We start from the raw sequence: 16,238 nt of genomic DNA, 5'->3' as shown, positions 1-16,238 counted from the left end.
AATTACTTCTGTTTCATCTCTTTCTTTGTATCACTCTTCTCCGCCGGATTACCTGGCTTTAGCTCCGCTTGTGGCTTCATCTGCGACAGCTCGAACTTGTAGAAACCCTCCAACACCGTGTGCGGACCCATTTCCAGGGGATAGTCTGAAGGCGCCGACTTCAGGTTGTACGGCACGAACTGGGGCAAGTACTCATCGTCATCTCCAGGCTCAACATACGCCGAGAGATTAGGCTGCAGCCATGACCACTCGCCCTTGTCCGTAAGAGCGGGAATACATGCTTCAGCTGTCGTCTGATTCATGGGCCTCTTCCATGATTCGAGGCTGGTGTCGATACCAGGAAGGTCTGATCTTGTCAGGACAGGTCCACCACGCAAGAGTATGCGAAGTTTCTTGAGCGTCTGATCAATGATCCACTGGGGAAGCTTCAGTGTTGTAGATGGTAGAATGCCCGTGGCGATATGGACGGGCTGGTAAGGGTCTACGATAGCCCCGAGGACAACAGTTGAAGGATGGTTCCAGATGCCGCGGTGGTAAGCTGCAGCTGCGTCATAGTCTTTGGCGGGATCAAGTGTGCACTTAGAGGGATCGACGTGCATAGGTGAAAGATAGACTTTGCTGGAGCTAGGTGAGGCAAAGGAGTCTGGTTTCTGGTTATCACCCGCGACAATGTTGCGTCCTGGGTAACCGAATTCGGTGTAGACGCAGTTGATGTCAGGGCGTTTGTCTGTCACGCGGTCTTGAGGCTCCGGAACAGGGACGGGAATGATTGGTAGTGATGGCTCTGGCGAAGGAGGAAAGTAGCCGATAAGCCCATCGCGCAGATTTGACTTGTCGCCAAGTAGGACCTCAAACTTGTACTCATCAAGCTTGATCTCCTCCTTCTTCAGCAGATCCTGATAGCTCTGCGACTGCATAACAGGCGTAGCAAGCTCAAGGTTCATACCAATATTGACAAGAGCAAGCGGTCGTCCCACCATATTGAGCATCTGCGCATCACCGGTCAAAGGGTCGTTGTAAATATTCTGACACGCATCAGAAAGCATAGCCCATAGACCAACAAGGAACTTGGCGTCAGACATGCGCTTCATGAGCTGCTGAAGCTGGGACGACTCATTAGCCGCTTCAGACATGTCGCCCTCAGCGTAGTGAACCTGCCAGTATGCCTTGCCGTGGATATTATCCGGTACCAGTGCTTCACCCATACTTTCACCCGCTGCGTTGTAGACTTGGATACCCATGGTGCGAAAGTCAAGCATAAGCCAACCCCAAACAGGATCTTCGTACTCTGTGGTTGGGCGCCAGACATGGTGGGTTTGACCTCTACCCAACTCGTTATCACCACGGAAGAACTGTGTTGTCTCATGGTGCACATCAACATCGGCGGAGTTTACGACGAATTGGACGTTGAGTCTTGCGTCTTGATTGATGCGATGACCGAGCTGGAAGAATTGCGAGCAGTGCTCTTTGTCTAGTTCAACGCTGTTGGCGAAGCCTCCACCTTCGGCTTCATTTGGCTGACACGCAATTGTGCGGCCGAGGCAAGGATATAGAGGCTTGGTCTTATTGATAACATCTGGTGTGTGAATCGGTGAGACGACTTGGCCGAATTTATCGACGATGTTGAACTTTGTGAAGCGTGCTTGGCCGTGTGTGACGGGCTTGAAGTCCCTCTCAGCTTTTTCGATGGAACAAATGTCTTCTCCAAATGGAGTTACATCGTGACCATTTTCCGACTCAAGCAACGCGTTGAGAAGTGATGTTTCTTCGTCATTACGAGGAGGATGTGTGTCAGATTTGTATGGCGAAACGTGAATACCACCGTGTAGAGTAAGAAGCTGATCTGTGAAACCGTCGAGATTTCCGGACACGAGGTTGAGGTTCTTTAGCGACTTCTCAAGCTGAGCAAGTATTTGGGCCTTTCCACCTGCTAGATTGGCTTTCTCTTTGATAGACTCATTATCCAGCTTGTCCAGTAGCTGCTGTGCCAGTGTTGTCATGGCCCACTCAGCATTAGGACGCAGAATACTTCTTCCAGAGACAGTACGCTTATGAAGATCCATCATGTCGAACGAAGATATGTTGACACCTGGCGCGATTCTGTAGTCTGCCGTGCCATCACTCAATCTTTGAAGCGTCCAGAATCGCTTTGGCAGGTGATAGTACTCAACCTCCCACTCTAGAAACAAGACACGGCAAGGCTGTGTATCATTCCAATGCGTGTCGGCTTTGTTGTAGTAAGCAGGTCTTGGCTCTTTCATCTTCTCTGGGTCGCCGATACTCAAGGCATATGCCCACTCCTGCATCAACGTGTCAACTGCGACACGGACCCAGCCTGGCGCTGTATAGTTGAGAGCGTTGAGGCTGTCTAGTGACTCAAACAAGGCCGGAAGTCGCATGAGGCCCTTGTTTGACTTTTCCGCATCGACGATCTTCTCGACCAATTCTGGGTTCTGGAAGAAGAGTTTCATGCCGTGGACCATGCACAACTGATGATTCGCATCGCCTGGCTTGGCCCCAACCAGTTCCTTCAGCCACTGCTGTACGAGATCAGCTCCTTGCTTGCCAGTAAAAGGAAGTGAGCTAAGCGATCTAGCCGTATTGTTCTTTTTGACGAGGAACTCTGAAGGCCACGCCGTACCGAGTCCTCCCATGACGATAGAGGGAGACGTGCGACTGAAGAATTCCGATCTAGCGGTTGCATGCATTTTGTCCAAATTGGCAGGGACATTACCGTGATGATACCTCTTGCGCAACTCTTTGATAATCTTCAAAGCTGCAAGGTCATCCTGGATTCTCCTGTTACATTCTGCGTGGACTAAAGGATCTGCCCATCTGCCTCCTGGCACACGAGCACGGCGCTTCCACCACTCGCAGAAGAGCCGATGGCGAAGGTATCCTTCCTGACGGTCCAAGGCATCAGTGTATGCTTGAAACCTATCCGCTCGGAGCAAGTCTTTCATCTCGTCCTTGGTAGGAACGTGTAGTTCCTCCATCTTGTTGGGGTCAATGGGCTTGTCATTGCCATCCGCAGAGACCTTGTCGTTATTGAAGCGCCATTTCTTGCCTCCATCGGTAGGCTTGAAGCCTGCTCTGAGGTTCTGAGGTACGTGGGAGTCTAGTAGTCCGCCTTGACCAGACTGTCCAATTGCCATCTTCATCTCGTCGATGAGCGCAATCCAGTCGTTGTTGCTCCAGCGCTTAGGCTCCAAGCTCTGATGGGCTGCTGTCTTTTCCACAGGGCTGTTATCTTCTGGTAAAGAATGTAGGTATGCCTCGAGCGCTTCCAGCGTGTCTGATCCCATAGCTATAGGTTGATTGCTGCTCACGTTTCTGGCAATATTGAGGGCCTCGGACTTTTCGGGCGCCTCATCTCTCGTCCACCTGACATTGTACATTGCACCATGGGTAATGGACTTTCCTTCGTCATGTTGAGAATGGAATTGAGAGTGGTAGCCGAAAACAGCGTACGAAATAGTGGCAGACGCAGGCTGGACAATTTTGCCTGCACTGTCTTTCCAGCTGACATCGTCGTGAATAGAGAAGATGTTTGAGTTGTGGTGCTGGAAGTCTGCGAACAGAGGATTGGCAGAGTCCAGCAATGTTAATGGCGAGTGGTAAATGCCATTCGGATCGGGGTCATTCCAATCATCGTCGAATCTGCGTCTCATTCCCATGAACACATCGACCTGCTTTTCCACCGAGACTTTCTTGTCGATGAACGGAGAAGCCTCCACCTCAACATCGAAAGTATCATCTGCGGAAGTGTCAAAATGCCCACCGAAATGGCGGATGCGATTGCTCTCAACTATAAAAGCCGCCAGTGCAGGAGCGCCGGCTTCAGAGGCTTCTGTGATGCATCTGAAGACTATCCAACGATCTGGCACATGTGTTTGCTGTTTTTGGTCAGTCATGGCTGTTTTGATATGATATTTGACGATTGTTACACTTACTGCAAGATCCCCTGCCTTTTCATCGTCGGTATCCTTTGTGCTTCCATTACGGAAATGCTGCGGCAGCGTCCAATGTAGATAGATGCCTAATCGCTCATTGCGCAGCATGCTATCATAGTTATTGTTACCCTCATCGTCAACTTGCGGCGATTGTGTGATATCCGCAATTCGCGAGTTTGAGTACCACGGATACGCGCCGTCAATGTCAACATTGGGAATCGCATCTGGCGCTGAGAACTCCCCAGACAGAAATGACGAATTGTCAGGTCTGTTTAGTGGCGCGACAAAGTGCTCTTTGTTAAAGATGTGCTTATTGAGAATGAAGGCATCGAGGTTCATGGACCAGCAATCCACGTCTGTGGCCTTCTTGGTAGGTTTGTGTGGTTTGGGAGCGGATGTTGTCTCTGAGGGGATTAGGGTTTCTTGCTCATCTTCTGACACATCTGGTGTGTCGATTTCTGGGGATTGAGAAGCCATCGTCGTTGACATTGTGAAAATTTACGCCAAAACTGAATGGAGGAAGAGCAATAACTTGGTCGTGTTCTTGGTCGTGTTCTTGGTCGTAAGTGAAGATGGTCGTTATGATCAACTACAAAGAAACAGCCTCGCGCTTCTACGATACCAGCGATCCAATACGCAGCACGAGATAACTTGTCTGTTCTAGCCATCGTTAGTATCTAATAGCACGGCAGCAACTCTCGTAAGATGCTAGCTAGGATTCATTCAGCTTGCGATATATACGACTGAGACACAAGGCCGAGACCCAGTTACCAACCACTCACTCTTTCAGGGTCCAGTCCCCAGGTCATCGGACAGTGCGAAACATACAGTGTACTTCTCTCCCTCGATGGGACATCTCCCCCAGAGGCCTACGGGAAGAACGGCACATGCTTGGTTAGCGTCTCCTTATTCCCCATTATAGCGGCTGGCTGAACGGCCACTAGCGGCCCGGGAGCTGGGACTCTCACTAAGAAACGCCTAGTTCCAAGCGCTAGTTGAGGGCGTATGCATCGATTTGCCTTCCACAAGAGTGTTGCTCAACCGAAACGGGAACGCCGTATCCGCTGAAGTTCTGAACGGGCAAGTTCCCCAGGCGCGTGATTTACTATTTCGATAGTGATCGATAGTTTTGATGCAGGTCTCCCGTTCTGAGGACCTCAGCTATATTTCGCTTGGCAAGGGTATCAATGCAATGAACATGGACCTAGTTCTTGACAGAAGTCCTCTGTAGAAAATTACACATTCTATTACCAGATTGGCACCATGGCGAAGTTGATTGCCATTTACAGGTCTGCTTCGTGTAAGCTCTGGAGATCCTGTGTCGTGAAGCCTTCATGCTCATTCTCCAACAGAGGGATCTCAATCAAGTCCACAACCGCGCTTTTCTGACGGGCCTTCATTGTCATTTTTACTGCCTTTTGTATTATCTTCATCTCTCTCAGTTGAAACGCCAATATGTCTAATACCAAGCCAATCGCGACGGCATCGTCCAGCAGCTCGACTGCCTACGACAATGCCGACGCAAAAGCTCGTCTCTACGCCTATGAGATCCCTCCCATGCCCCCGGGTGAATACGAGATCATCACTACTCAAGAAGTGAAATCAGGAAAGGACACTGAGAAATTGGTATCAACACAACCCGTTACTGTCAAGGCATGTCAACCATATGCCATAGCATCAGACCTCATTCACTCATTCTACCCGCCAAATCTGCGTACCGTGAGCGCAACAACGCTTCCTCATGTCGTTCTCAAAGGTGCTACGCCGTGGGAACGGTCGCAAACATATAATCCGGGCACTGCGCCAACGCCATGGATTGCCTTGCTTCTTTTTACAGATGAGGATCTATGTGTACCCGCAGAGGTGACCAGCGCTGCTAGACCTTCGGGCACTCGATCTTTTACGCTTCCTTTGAGCCTGTTCAACAGTAATCGCTCAAAGTTCTGTCATAAGAATGACTATTCCGACTCTGAGGTTCCGTCTAAGGGCGATGGATCACCAGCCACTGCCGATTTCCTCTTTGTTAAGAGTAGCGCTTTCAAGATGTATTTCGAGCGTCAAGACTCAACTGGGAAGACAAATCAGCAGGTTGGCCCAGACTTGGACCGTTACAAGCTCCTCACGTACATAACGGATAGCGGCGTCAAGGATGACAGCGGTCATGTAACGAATAAACTCAGTACGCTTATCGGTCACCGAGCACGTCCTTACACTTTGGGTGATCAGCCCGTCAAAGTGTATGCGCACATTGTTTCGATTGAGACCTTGGATGGCCGCATCGACTGGAAAGCTGCGAGCGAGGCTTCAGCAACAGTCGCCCTTGTCTCCCTGTTTTCTTGGACATTTACTTGGGAGAAGAACAATGCCTCTCAATCTCTTGAGATGTTCAAACATCTCGCAGATCAGAAGAACATACGTCCACTGGCGATCAAACTTCCTCCCACAGACCCTAACAAGCCAGATGATGCATCTGCTGTATGGGTCCGTCGAAGGGTCACAGAGGGGTACACTATTGTGCGCCATCGCGATATCGCCGGTGAATCATCCATGGCGCTGTATCGAGGACCGCTTATACCGGGTTCATCGCGCAAAGCGCGCATCAAGCCGAGTGTGCACGGCACAGACTTGCAAATCATCGACACATCTGCGAGAATCCTTGATATCTCGTACAACACGGCCTGGGAGCTAGGTAGAACACTGGCAGGTCGAGACGCCAAGTTCTCAACGGCTATCGCCTACCTGCGCCGAAAGATGTGTATGAAAGCCGTGACAGAGTCCAAAGATGCAGAGAGTGAGGATGCGACAATTATGCATAAGGCGAGCGATGTTGTTTCTAGCACTTTGTCGAGGCTTGATGAGCTTTTCAAGGGTTCTGTGGCTGCAAAGATGACTGGCCTGCCACGAAATGGAGAAAAGTCAACTAATTCTGCAAGATGGCAAGTTCCTTCTCATACAGCAACATCCATGGCCGCAGCACCAGGAGTCATGACTCTTGCAAAGCTGCAAAGACATCTGGAAAGTACGGCGAAACCATGGCTTGAAGAGAAGACCCTAGAGTTATGCCAGCCTGAGCCTAAGTTATCTTCAATTCCTCAACTGGCTCTTGTGATCAATTGGCTTATCGACAACCTCATGTCTCTGAAGCTAGTCCCAGCGACGTATCTGTTCCCTGATCCTGCTGTCCTTGCGAAAGAAAGCGTCAACTGTTTTCTTGTGGATGATACTTGGGTAGATGCTCTTGTCGATGGCGCAATGAGTCTTGCCAACACTATGGGAGGAGGTGATGATCCGGTCCGTGATCTGATTCGCTGGGCCTTCAACCTGTATCTGGAAAAGGCGCCAGCCGATCGTGTGCAAATCGGTGGCTCAGGCTTCATCATCCGCAGTGGCATCGTCGAGTCGTTTCCCGATCTTGAAATGACGATCACGGGCAAGCTATCAGGTTCAAACGCCACTACTCCTCTAAGCTGCGCATACCGAACACGGAACGAGGACATGATTCTCTGCCTCGTTGCGCGAGGTCAGGGGCAGAAGCTGGTAGACTACACCGTCAAGCTCAAGCTACCACCACACCAACAGCGCTACAGTTTGGGCATGGTCGACAAGGATTTCATGTACTTTGCCTGCGAGATGAAGCCATTCTTGAAGATGACGGATAAGTTCAAAGACGCTTTGCCACTAGATGAAGTAGAAAAGAACATCCAGTGGAGCAGGACTGGCGTTGTGCGTCCTTCTGGTTTACCCATCAAGCCCATCTGGAACCACGACACTGGTATCCTAACTCCTCATCTCGTCGTCAATATGATGGACTACTTTATTGATCAAAATAAGACTCGGACCTGGGATAGGCCCGCGGCAGATTCGAAAGTCATATATCTGGCTACGCAGTTACTAGAGCGTGATCACTGTGTTACACTCAACTTCAACATAACCGCAGGCAAAGAGAGCTTGCCTCGAAGGATCTTCCCAGAGCAGCTGACGCCTGAAGAGGATACTCGCGACCCGGCAATCGAGCATTTACCCCAGAGTACAGAGACCAAGGACAGGTCGTGGTTCACAAAATTGGCCTTCTCCCAAGACTCTCCTGGGCGCAGCATACCAGCGCAGTCCAACACGCCTCAGCACATAGTCTTTTCGGTCAAGATCAACACCTCGGCCAAGAATCTCCCAGCAGGAACAGAAGTGTTTGCAATCGAAGTCACCATCCCCATTGGCGAAGATCCATCCCATCTTCTTGACCATCTCGCACCGCTACCTTCTGTGCGTGCCATTGGACCAAGGCAGCAATGGATTGCGGCTACAACACATAGGAAGTCGGCTGCTGAGATGGTGGTTCATCTGAAGCCTCGTGGAACAGCTGGAGGGGGTGCTACGCTTGCAGAGGGATTAGATGCTAGTTTCATGTTGGTCAGGGCGACGGTTAATGGGGTTGTAGGAAATGACGTTGAGATTAACACAAAGGAAGTTTATGGGAGGTGGGAGAGGAGTAAGGATGCTGCTGGTAAAGAGGTTCCTGTGTTGGTCAAGACTGATGTTATGGATAAATGGACACTGCGTAAGGAGTAATCTGGAGGATTTCGTACATATACAAGAGTCATTTCAATCTCATAACAGCTTAAGGAAGATTAGACTTCCACGTCTTTATTTGAACACCCTGTTCGAAGGTAAAATACTGTGATGTGCTTCACATCGTGAAGTTTGACTGTGTGTAAACGCATGTTTGACCACCACTCGTTCAAAATCACCCAGATGGAATAAGATTGGTAGCAACTTGAAGCATTGGTTTATTGAGTTTTAATAGAATCTATGCCTTAAAAGGATTGATTCTGTTGTAATGTCCAGCCTCACTGCTAACCTATTGCTCTCAATTCAGAATAGCAGAAGCTCAATATTCATGGGAGGCAGCCTTAGGGTAGATGGTCACAGCCAAGGTCAGCTCCAGCTCTAATTGGCCAAAAAAATTCTCACAGGGCACTTACACAAACAGCTTAGGGCAATACACCCCTGTAAAGTCAATGGTCTCGACGCTAAACGCCTAAAAGCTTCTCTTGCACGCCCCGGAGGAATGGTTCGAGACCCTGCATGTAGCTAAAGCTCAGCTCTCCTCTTGCCACCCCGAAATGGTCTTCCCATCCACGTGGGATATGCTCCTTTCGATAGTTTTGTTTTATCTAAGACGAAAGAAGAGTCGACTAGCCTCGACGTTCGTTTACGCCACCTATCATGTAGCTCCCTTGAGGGCCGTACCGAACCGCACGACGCCCACATCGCGAGAACGCTTTAACGCTATGGCACGAACCAACGCTGATGCTATACGCAAACGCCCGCTGCCGCAGACTATCGATTCACGCATTGACTTATTGAATAGCGGAAACTCCGGTCTTACAATTGGAGCTAGTTGCTGCATGTCTCGAGTGATATGTGATGGCGAGACGAGAGCTGCATGTGCTGATTGGGAAATATTGGCTTTCTTGCAGTTCAGCAATTGAACCCTTGATGCCGCTCAAGTGACTTACACGAGCAGGGATGGAGCAGGGGCGAAGAAAGTGTTCTAGGCCATGGCTGAGAGCTGTATCTGAAATAGTTCACAGCTTGGGGTTGTCCGGCTTGATCAGCGGAGACTATGCTCAGGCTGCGTGCGATTCACCATCTGGTCGTTCATCTCATGCAGCTCCCCGAGTAGCAGACCGTAATATCGATCTGGTATTTTTCTAATCTAATTCTTTTTCCATAGCAGACGAATGCTCATCTCGAGCATCACAGCTTTGGCGGAGATACAATGGCCCACCACGTTCATGGGAGACGGTCGGCCAGTGACAAATGGCCACCGTCACTACCAGACCAGCAAGAAACCTTGGTAGAGAAGACATTTGTGATCAGTTCTGATGAGTTTCTGGCTTCGTCATTTGTTGGCCGAGGCAACTTGATTGACAAGCCTGGAAGGCTAGTCACGCTCAAAACTCGTGTAAGTTAACTCATCCCAAAGTCGCAAGCATAAATTAATTGAATATCATCAGTCTATAACTTCAAAGAGTTCAGACTCTGATGAGAATACACATGCAGAGGCTACTGGTGGAATTAGAGTCTTGAGCACTCCTGGCCGTTTCTTTGGAGAGAGGGACTGGACACGCTCTACAGTCAAGCGTAAACAGGACCAAGCCTCATTAGATGCCGATTTTGATGATTACTCTGGGCAAGGTAATAATCGTCATCGTCATAGGCATCGTCATGTTAAGAAATGGTTGGAAGATGATGAACCGCGTGGAGACGTTCCGCAACGTGCCAAACCGGGTAGACGATCACTAGGTCATAGTCGGCCGGTGATAGGAAGGGTTGGCGATGTTGACAAGCGCCCTCGAGCCCCATCTGGAGGTTCTCGCTATGCGTCTTCTGGTACACAGACTGCCACTGGCTCAGCACCATCTCCTGCTACTGATCGACCGGTACCTCCTGGGCAGGCTGGAGGTGATAAGCCTAGGGGGATTGGTTCTGGTAGTCCATCTACCAGCTTGCCTGCGACCATTCCAACGCCAGGTAATGTCAAGATACCGGGCGGAGTGCTGCCTCCGGTCACGACAGCGGACCCGGGATTGGCAAATCCTTCTGCTGGCCCTGTGGCTCCAGGAACTGTTGAGGGACCTAGAACTGAAGTCACTCCTGTTCCCAAGCCTGATGTGCCCACTCAATCTGGGACTGGTGTGCAGATGCCTAGCCATGCTGGAGATGTTGCAACTACACCTGTGGCTGCTCCAGTATCGAGTGAGCCAAAGACCCTACCACCAACCTCAGCTCCTAGCGGCCCAGCTGTCGCACCCATCACAAACCCAGCTACAACTGCACCAAGCTTGCCCACTCCTCCGCAACAACTACTGCCGCTAAAGGACCAATACATGCTTGCTGCAACTGTACAAACGACTCAAATCCGCAGTGCGACACCAGGTATCAGCGCTGGCACCGTCCCGTCTGATCACATTGTCTTTTCAACCCCAGACACCGGCACTCAAGCGTTTCTGACAACCTCAGGACCCATAGTCTTTGAGACTTCCTTGGAAGCCATCAAGACAAATGTGAGCGAGTTTGAGCTCTCACTGAGTGATCCTCTGAGACGAGACTTTGGCGTGGCGTGGAATCTTGATGATAATGCGTCTTATCTCCAGAGTGCTGCTGTCAAGTTGCAGCTTGGCCCGGACGGCAAATCTCTCCAAATGACTGATCTCAATGTCAAGGTGTCCAAAGACGCAAAGAGCGGCCCGCTTGTGTTCTCTGCTGATGCCAAAGTGCTGAATGACGAGTTTGAAACTGGGTTTTTGGACGTATCCAAAGATACCAAGATAACCACTCTTACCGGCATTGATCGCTACCCCGGCCATCTCCTCCTGGGCTTGGTGACAAGTTCTGCTAACGGCGGTTTCGAGAATCTCTCCGACCTTTGCGCAGTTGCTCATATCAACCCTAAGCCTTGGCTCAAGACGTTGCTCAAAGGGACCGCGATTACGTTTGGCGCTTTGGCTGGGACACCAGCTCGCAACGCAATGTGGTATATCCCCGGGTCAGGATCCGGATGCTGCATCCGACTCGAGGCCTCTCTCAGTCTCAACGGCAAAATAGGTGAAACGCTAAACAAATACCTCGCTGGCTGGAATGACCACATTCCTCCACTATCAGTCATTGCCAAGAGGACTGTATCACCGTCTTCTGGCCCTTGGGGAGACGCCTTCACTATCGGAGAACTCACCATCGCTGCGGAGCCAGACTTTAATGGCGAGAAGCGTGCTATGGGTATGTACGTGTCCATAGGAGAGGATCACATCAATGTGTTCTTCGTGTGCTATTCAAAGGCTCTTCAATGGGACGCCCTTAAAGCCTGGATCAGGAAGAGCTGCACTGAAGTGGGCGATGCCATTGACGATCTGGAGAAGATTCTCCTCAATACCGGTCATGGGTCAAAAAATCAGAATCCCAGTACTTCTCATATATACTGGAGAAGAGTGACAGTAACTCTTCAGAACAACGAGGCTGGTGGTACAACTCTCGCCGGTATGCGCCTGGAGCTCGAAGCTTCGATGCAAGTGCTTGTACCAAAAGATAAGCATTCAGTTTTCACTATGGAGTTTACCTGGACCAAGGGCACTGGCGAGTTCTCAGGCGAGTGTGCATTCAATGGTGTTGGCAATGTATTGGGACAGGGCAACCCTCCACTGCAATACTATCTTGACTACGAGCGATGGGATCAGTTCCCTTACCTTGACCCGTCAGAGCCATTCATGTCGCTGCGTTACCTCGACAGTAGCTTCGTGCAGAACCTACCGTTTGGTGTTCCTACTGAGATTACCGAGGCAGATCTCTATGTCTCTAATGAGAGTCTGCGAGTTAGTGGTCGTCTTGAAGCTCTGATCGGGAAGCCAACTGAGACTTCTGTCGTTGCAGATCCTTCAAAGATTCCCTCGCTGCAGATCGACCACTCGATGCTAAGCTTCTCCGTCAATTACCTCTACGCCTCAAAGTCCCTGAATATCGTTCTTGATGGAGCCATTACCCTTCTCCCGCTCAAGGAAGGTGATCAGCCAGCGTCATTGGAGGCTATGATAACATACTCGTCAAAACAGAGCCAAGTGTCATTCCGCGCGCATGCGTCGCATATCCCAATGACAGCTCTACACTCTTTATTCGCTGCTGGTGAGGAGAAGACACATGCAATGTCCATCCTGGAGAGCATTGAGCTACAGCGCATCGCTTTTGACATTACGGCTGGTAAGGGACAGCCAACTCAGGTCGGCTTTGCAGCGAACCTCAAGATCTCAAATATTTTACTGGAGACAGCATTCAAACGTACAGATGCCAATACTTGGGCTCTCACTGCCAAACTGCATAAAGAAACCAAAGTTGCTGGAAAAGCGTCCAAGGAGTTCACGCTCGGCGACGCTGTGCAGAAGCTTTTGGGTCAGGAAGTGGCAGATATTCTTCCTAATTTTGTGACCGGAACAACTTTCAAAGCATCTAACCCTGGTGACGACAAGTTCGACGTTGTTGTGACTCGTCTGAATGGTGCAAAGCCACATCTCATCTTCGGTGCTGAGCTCAAGTTTGGCATGCTCCACGTCCAATTTGCACAAATGGTTCCCATCACTGGAAAGGCAGATAAGCCCTCACCTGTCAAGAGACTGATACGGGTGTCTCTGGGTCCTTTGCCTTCTATCTCCAAGCTGCCCATCCTCGGAAATCTGGACATACCGTTTGATGCCCTTGAGTTCCTCTGGGTCAATACAATGTTCACACGGGAGGATATCAGTACTCTCAACGGAAGTGCCGAGATGTTCCAGGATCAGCCATTCAAGATGAGAGCTGAGGACAAGGAGCTTGCTGAAGGGTTTCACTTCCGTCTTGTTGGTAGCCAGGGTGTCTTCCTCGACCATGTCTTTGGCCAGGAAAAGAAAGAGAAGAAGAAGACGACACCAGCAGGTACAGTTTCTTCCGGCTCTAAGGCAACTACTGCCCCAGTCCAAGAGAAAACATCGACAGAAGTTGCTGCTCCTAGTGGCGGCGCACCGGCGACAACCGCTGCTCTTGAGAAGAAGAAGGGACCTCTGACTCTCTCCGGCATCTCGTTATCCTACGAAGGTGGCGTCTTACGCATCCATCTTGATGCCAGCGTTCTCATTGGACCCATCAGTGCCGGTATTCAGGGTCTCAATCTCGTCGTCAGGCTCGACTCCAAGCAGATCCACGGATTGCACGACATTCTCCATGTCCCTATCGATGTCGAGGTAGAGGGATTCGACATGTCATTCAGTCGAATGCCAATCCAAATCGCAGGTGCTCTGCACCACAAGCCCGGCACCAAAGCGTACTTTGGAGGTGTCGCTATCTCATTGAGCACCTTTTCCATTGCAGCACTTGGCATGTATGAGCAAGTCCCAGCCAATGCTGCGAATGGTACACCAGAATATGATTCCTTTTTCATCTACGCTATGATGGAGGGACTCATCTTCACAATGGGTTGGGCAGAGATTCGTGGACTCATGGCCGGCTTTGGCTACAACTCACGTCTCCGACTACCCACCGTGGAGCAGCTGTCCACATTCCCACTCATTCAGGGTTTCGAGAAAGAAGGAGGCTTCAATATGAACCAGGCTGTTAAGTCGTTAACAGGTCCTGACGCTTTTGTAACGCCCAGTATGGGATCCATTTGGATGGCACTTGGTCTTGTCATTCGAGCTTGTGAGGCTATTGACATGCGCGCTGTTGCAACTGTCGCTCTTGGGCCCAACCAGACTGACATTGGCTTGATTGCTCGTGCAACAGCTACTCTTCCTAGACGTGCGAGCCCTGATAAAGCTCTTATCCTCATTGACCTGTCTGTGGTCGGCAAACTCGACCTTGTCCATGGTGAACTCTCAGTGGATGGCCTTATCAATCCTACCTCCTTCATTCTCAACAAGGATTGCCGACCATCTGGTGGCTTCGCAATTCGTAGTTGGTTCGGGAAGAATAACCCACATTCAGGCGATTGGGTTGTCAGTTTTGGTGGTTACCATCCTATGTACCAAGTTCCAGCACATTATCCTCGTCCCCAGCGACTGGGTATTTCATGGACGCTCAGCTCGAACCTCAGAGTCACTGGTAACGCATATGCTGCTATCACACCAGGAGCCATCATGGCGGGAGGAATGCTTCAAGCTGTCTTCTCCGCTGGGCCGCTTGGCGCGCACTTTGATGCCCACGCTGACTTCCTCGTCAACCTCAAACCTCTACACTACGTGGCTGATATGGCAGTATCTGCAGGCGTGTATTATGAGATTAGAGTCTGGCGCTTCAGAAAGAAGATCTCCGTCAACGTTGGAGCCTCTCTACACCTCGAAGGACCACCAATCCATGGTAGCGTGCACTTTGATCTCTCCGTCGTGAGCTTCACTGTCAGCTTTGGCTCTGGATCCTCCGAAGGCAAGAGAGCTATCAGCCTGCGTGAGCTCATGGAGCTTGTGCTTCAAGACGGAGCTGATAGGCGGGAGAATAACGCCATTGTGAATCCTCACACATTCACAGCTGTTTCTGGTCTTCTTGGAGATGACAAGAAGAAGAGTGACACTGTCAGCAAAGCCTCCTCTAACAAGGTGGCTTCTGACAAGGAGCGTTGGCACGTTCGCAGCGACAACTTCATCTTTTCCGTTCGAAGTGCGGTACCAACCAACTCTGTTGGAATCGAGGGTCGTGGTGATTCTCAATACAGTGGCAATTCCATCATCAGCAGACCTATGCAGATGAAGAAGGACACTGGTGATTCGTCACGGATTAAATCGACGCTGGGCGTCAAGGTTTGGAACGTCAGAGACAAGAAAACCGTTCCCTTCCGCGAAGTAGCCAAGGTTGAAGATCAATTACCAGCCAACTATTGGGGTCCTTACTCTGAGAATGCGGCAGATTATATGAGGCCTGATAGAATGCCTCCTACAGTGTCACACCTCGTTGGCGCAACTCTGGTACCACCAGCACCCGCTGCTCCTGAACAGTCCATCCCTGTGTTCAAGTCGATGCCATTGAACTATGAGCCGTCGGAATGGACACCTAGGAAGATCAAGAAGGAGTCTGTTCGCTACCTCGATCACGCCAACGCCAGAGATAGCGTCAAGTGGTCTCGAGTCAAAGGTGCTATGGGTTTAGAACCTGAGGCAAAGAGGGAGAAGCCTCCTATGGACACACTGCTCTTGACAGAGGTTGGAGAGACAAAGGAGGCTGCTGTCAAGCCTCGCTTGACCAAACCATACCGTCAAGGTATACTGGACAGCTTCATCAACTTGGCCCACGGTGGTTCAGACGTGGAGAGCCTCAAGGTGCAGAAGGCTTACAGTGGCATTGGTGCTGCCGTGCCCAATGTTATCTTGCAAGATCCGCAGCGTTTCTATATCGGTCCTCCAACAGTCTTCTGCAACTAGAGCTGTTTGCTGTGTGTCTGGAGATATTCTGTACATTGACCAAACGGTTTCCTTTTCTTTGCTATTTACAAATTTGTATATGTTTACCGCATTGAGCCAGCTAGTTTCTGTTTGATGCGTTTTAATCAATCTCTGCTTATTACTGAATCACTCAATGTGTATACTCGTGTCTCCAATTCTTCACCTGGCATCAATCACGTAGCTAGCCCATCTGAATTGCGTTGCCAATTGAGTAGCAAGGCCGCTGCAAACGCTGCCGTAGTCAAACAGAGCCATGAGCTCGGTCATCAGCTAGTAAACGAGACTAGGCTACTGCGAAACTTCAACTTTTGGTCGTGTGAGTCGGATCAAATCC

The 16,238-nt window shown here is 50.3% G+C and overlaps 3 protein-coding genes across 3 annotated transcripts; 2 read left to right on the top strand and 1 right to left on the bottom strand.

The window, feature by feature from the left end:
- Positions 1 to 2: 2 nt before the first annotated feature.
- BKA55DRAFT_687831 (uncharacterized protein) lies at positions 3 to 4,442 on the bottom strand (the record flags this gene model as incomplete). The annotated part of the gene is made up of 2 exons (XM_046199123.1): positions 3 to 3,896; positions 3,954 to 4,442. The coding sequence occupies 2 exons, from the start codon at positions 4,440 to 4,442 to the stop codon at positions 3 to 5; spliced, it is 4,383 nt and encodes a 1,460-aa protein (XP_046052240.1).
- A 689-nt stretch (positions 4,443 to 5,131) lies between these two features.
- On the top strand, positions 5,132 to 8,782 carry BKA55DRAFT_562710 (uncharacterized protein). Its single transcript, XM_046192321.1, has one exon. It carries the CDS (start codon positions 5,409 to 5,411, stop codon positions 8,517 to 8,519), a length of 3,111 nt encoding a protein of 1,036 aa, XP_046052239.1. The 5' UTR covers positions 5,132 to 5,408; the 3' UTR covers positions 8,520 to 8,782.
- A 704-nt stretch (positions 8,783 to 9,486) lies between these two features.
- On the top strand, positions 9,487 to 16,097 carry BKA55DRAFT_736263 (uncharacterized protein). The gene is made up of 2 exons (XM_046201327.1): positions 9,487 to 9,918; positions 9,971 to 16,097. The coding sequence occupies exons 1-2, from the start codon at positions 9,733 to 9,735 to the stop codon at positions 15,881 to 15,883; spliced, it is 6,099 nt and encodes a 2,032-aa protein (XP_046052238.1). The 5' UTR covers positions 9,487 to 9,732; the 3' UTR covers positions 15,884 to 16,097.
- Positions 16,098 to 16,238: the final 141 nt, after the last annotated feature.

The sequence above is a fragment of the Fusarium redolens genome (genome assembly GCF_020744475.1).
Source record: "Fusarium redolens strain MPI-CAGE-AT-0023 chromosome Unknown BKA55scaffold_5, whole genome shotgun sequence".
Classification (NCBI taxonomy): domain Eukaryota; kingdom Fungi; phylum Ascomycota; class Sordariomycetes; order Hypocreales; family Nectriaceae; genus Fusarium; species Fusarium redolens.
Note: the sequence above shows the minus strand (reverse complement) of the source record. Positions and strands in the feature narration are given on the sequence as shown.

What these genes read in the sequence shown, in the direction of transcription:
- BKA55DRAFT_736263 (XM_046201327.1), top strand. Translation starts at nt 9,733, where the DNA reads ATGGCCCACCACGTTCATGGGAGACGGTCGGCCAGTGACAAATGGCCA. An exon ending in TAGTCACGCTCAAAACTCGT is followed by an intron (nt 9,919 to 9,970) that starts GTAAGTTAACTC and finishes GAATATCATCAG; the next exon opens with TCTATAACTTCAAAGAGTTC.
- BKA55DRAFT_562710 (XM_046192321.1), top strand. Translation starts at nt 5,409, where the DNA reads ATGTCTAATACCAAGCCAATCGCGACGGCATCGTCCAGCAGCTCGACT.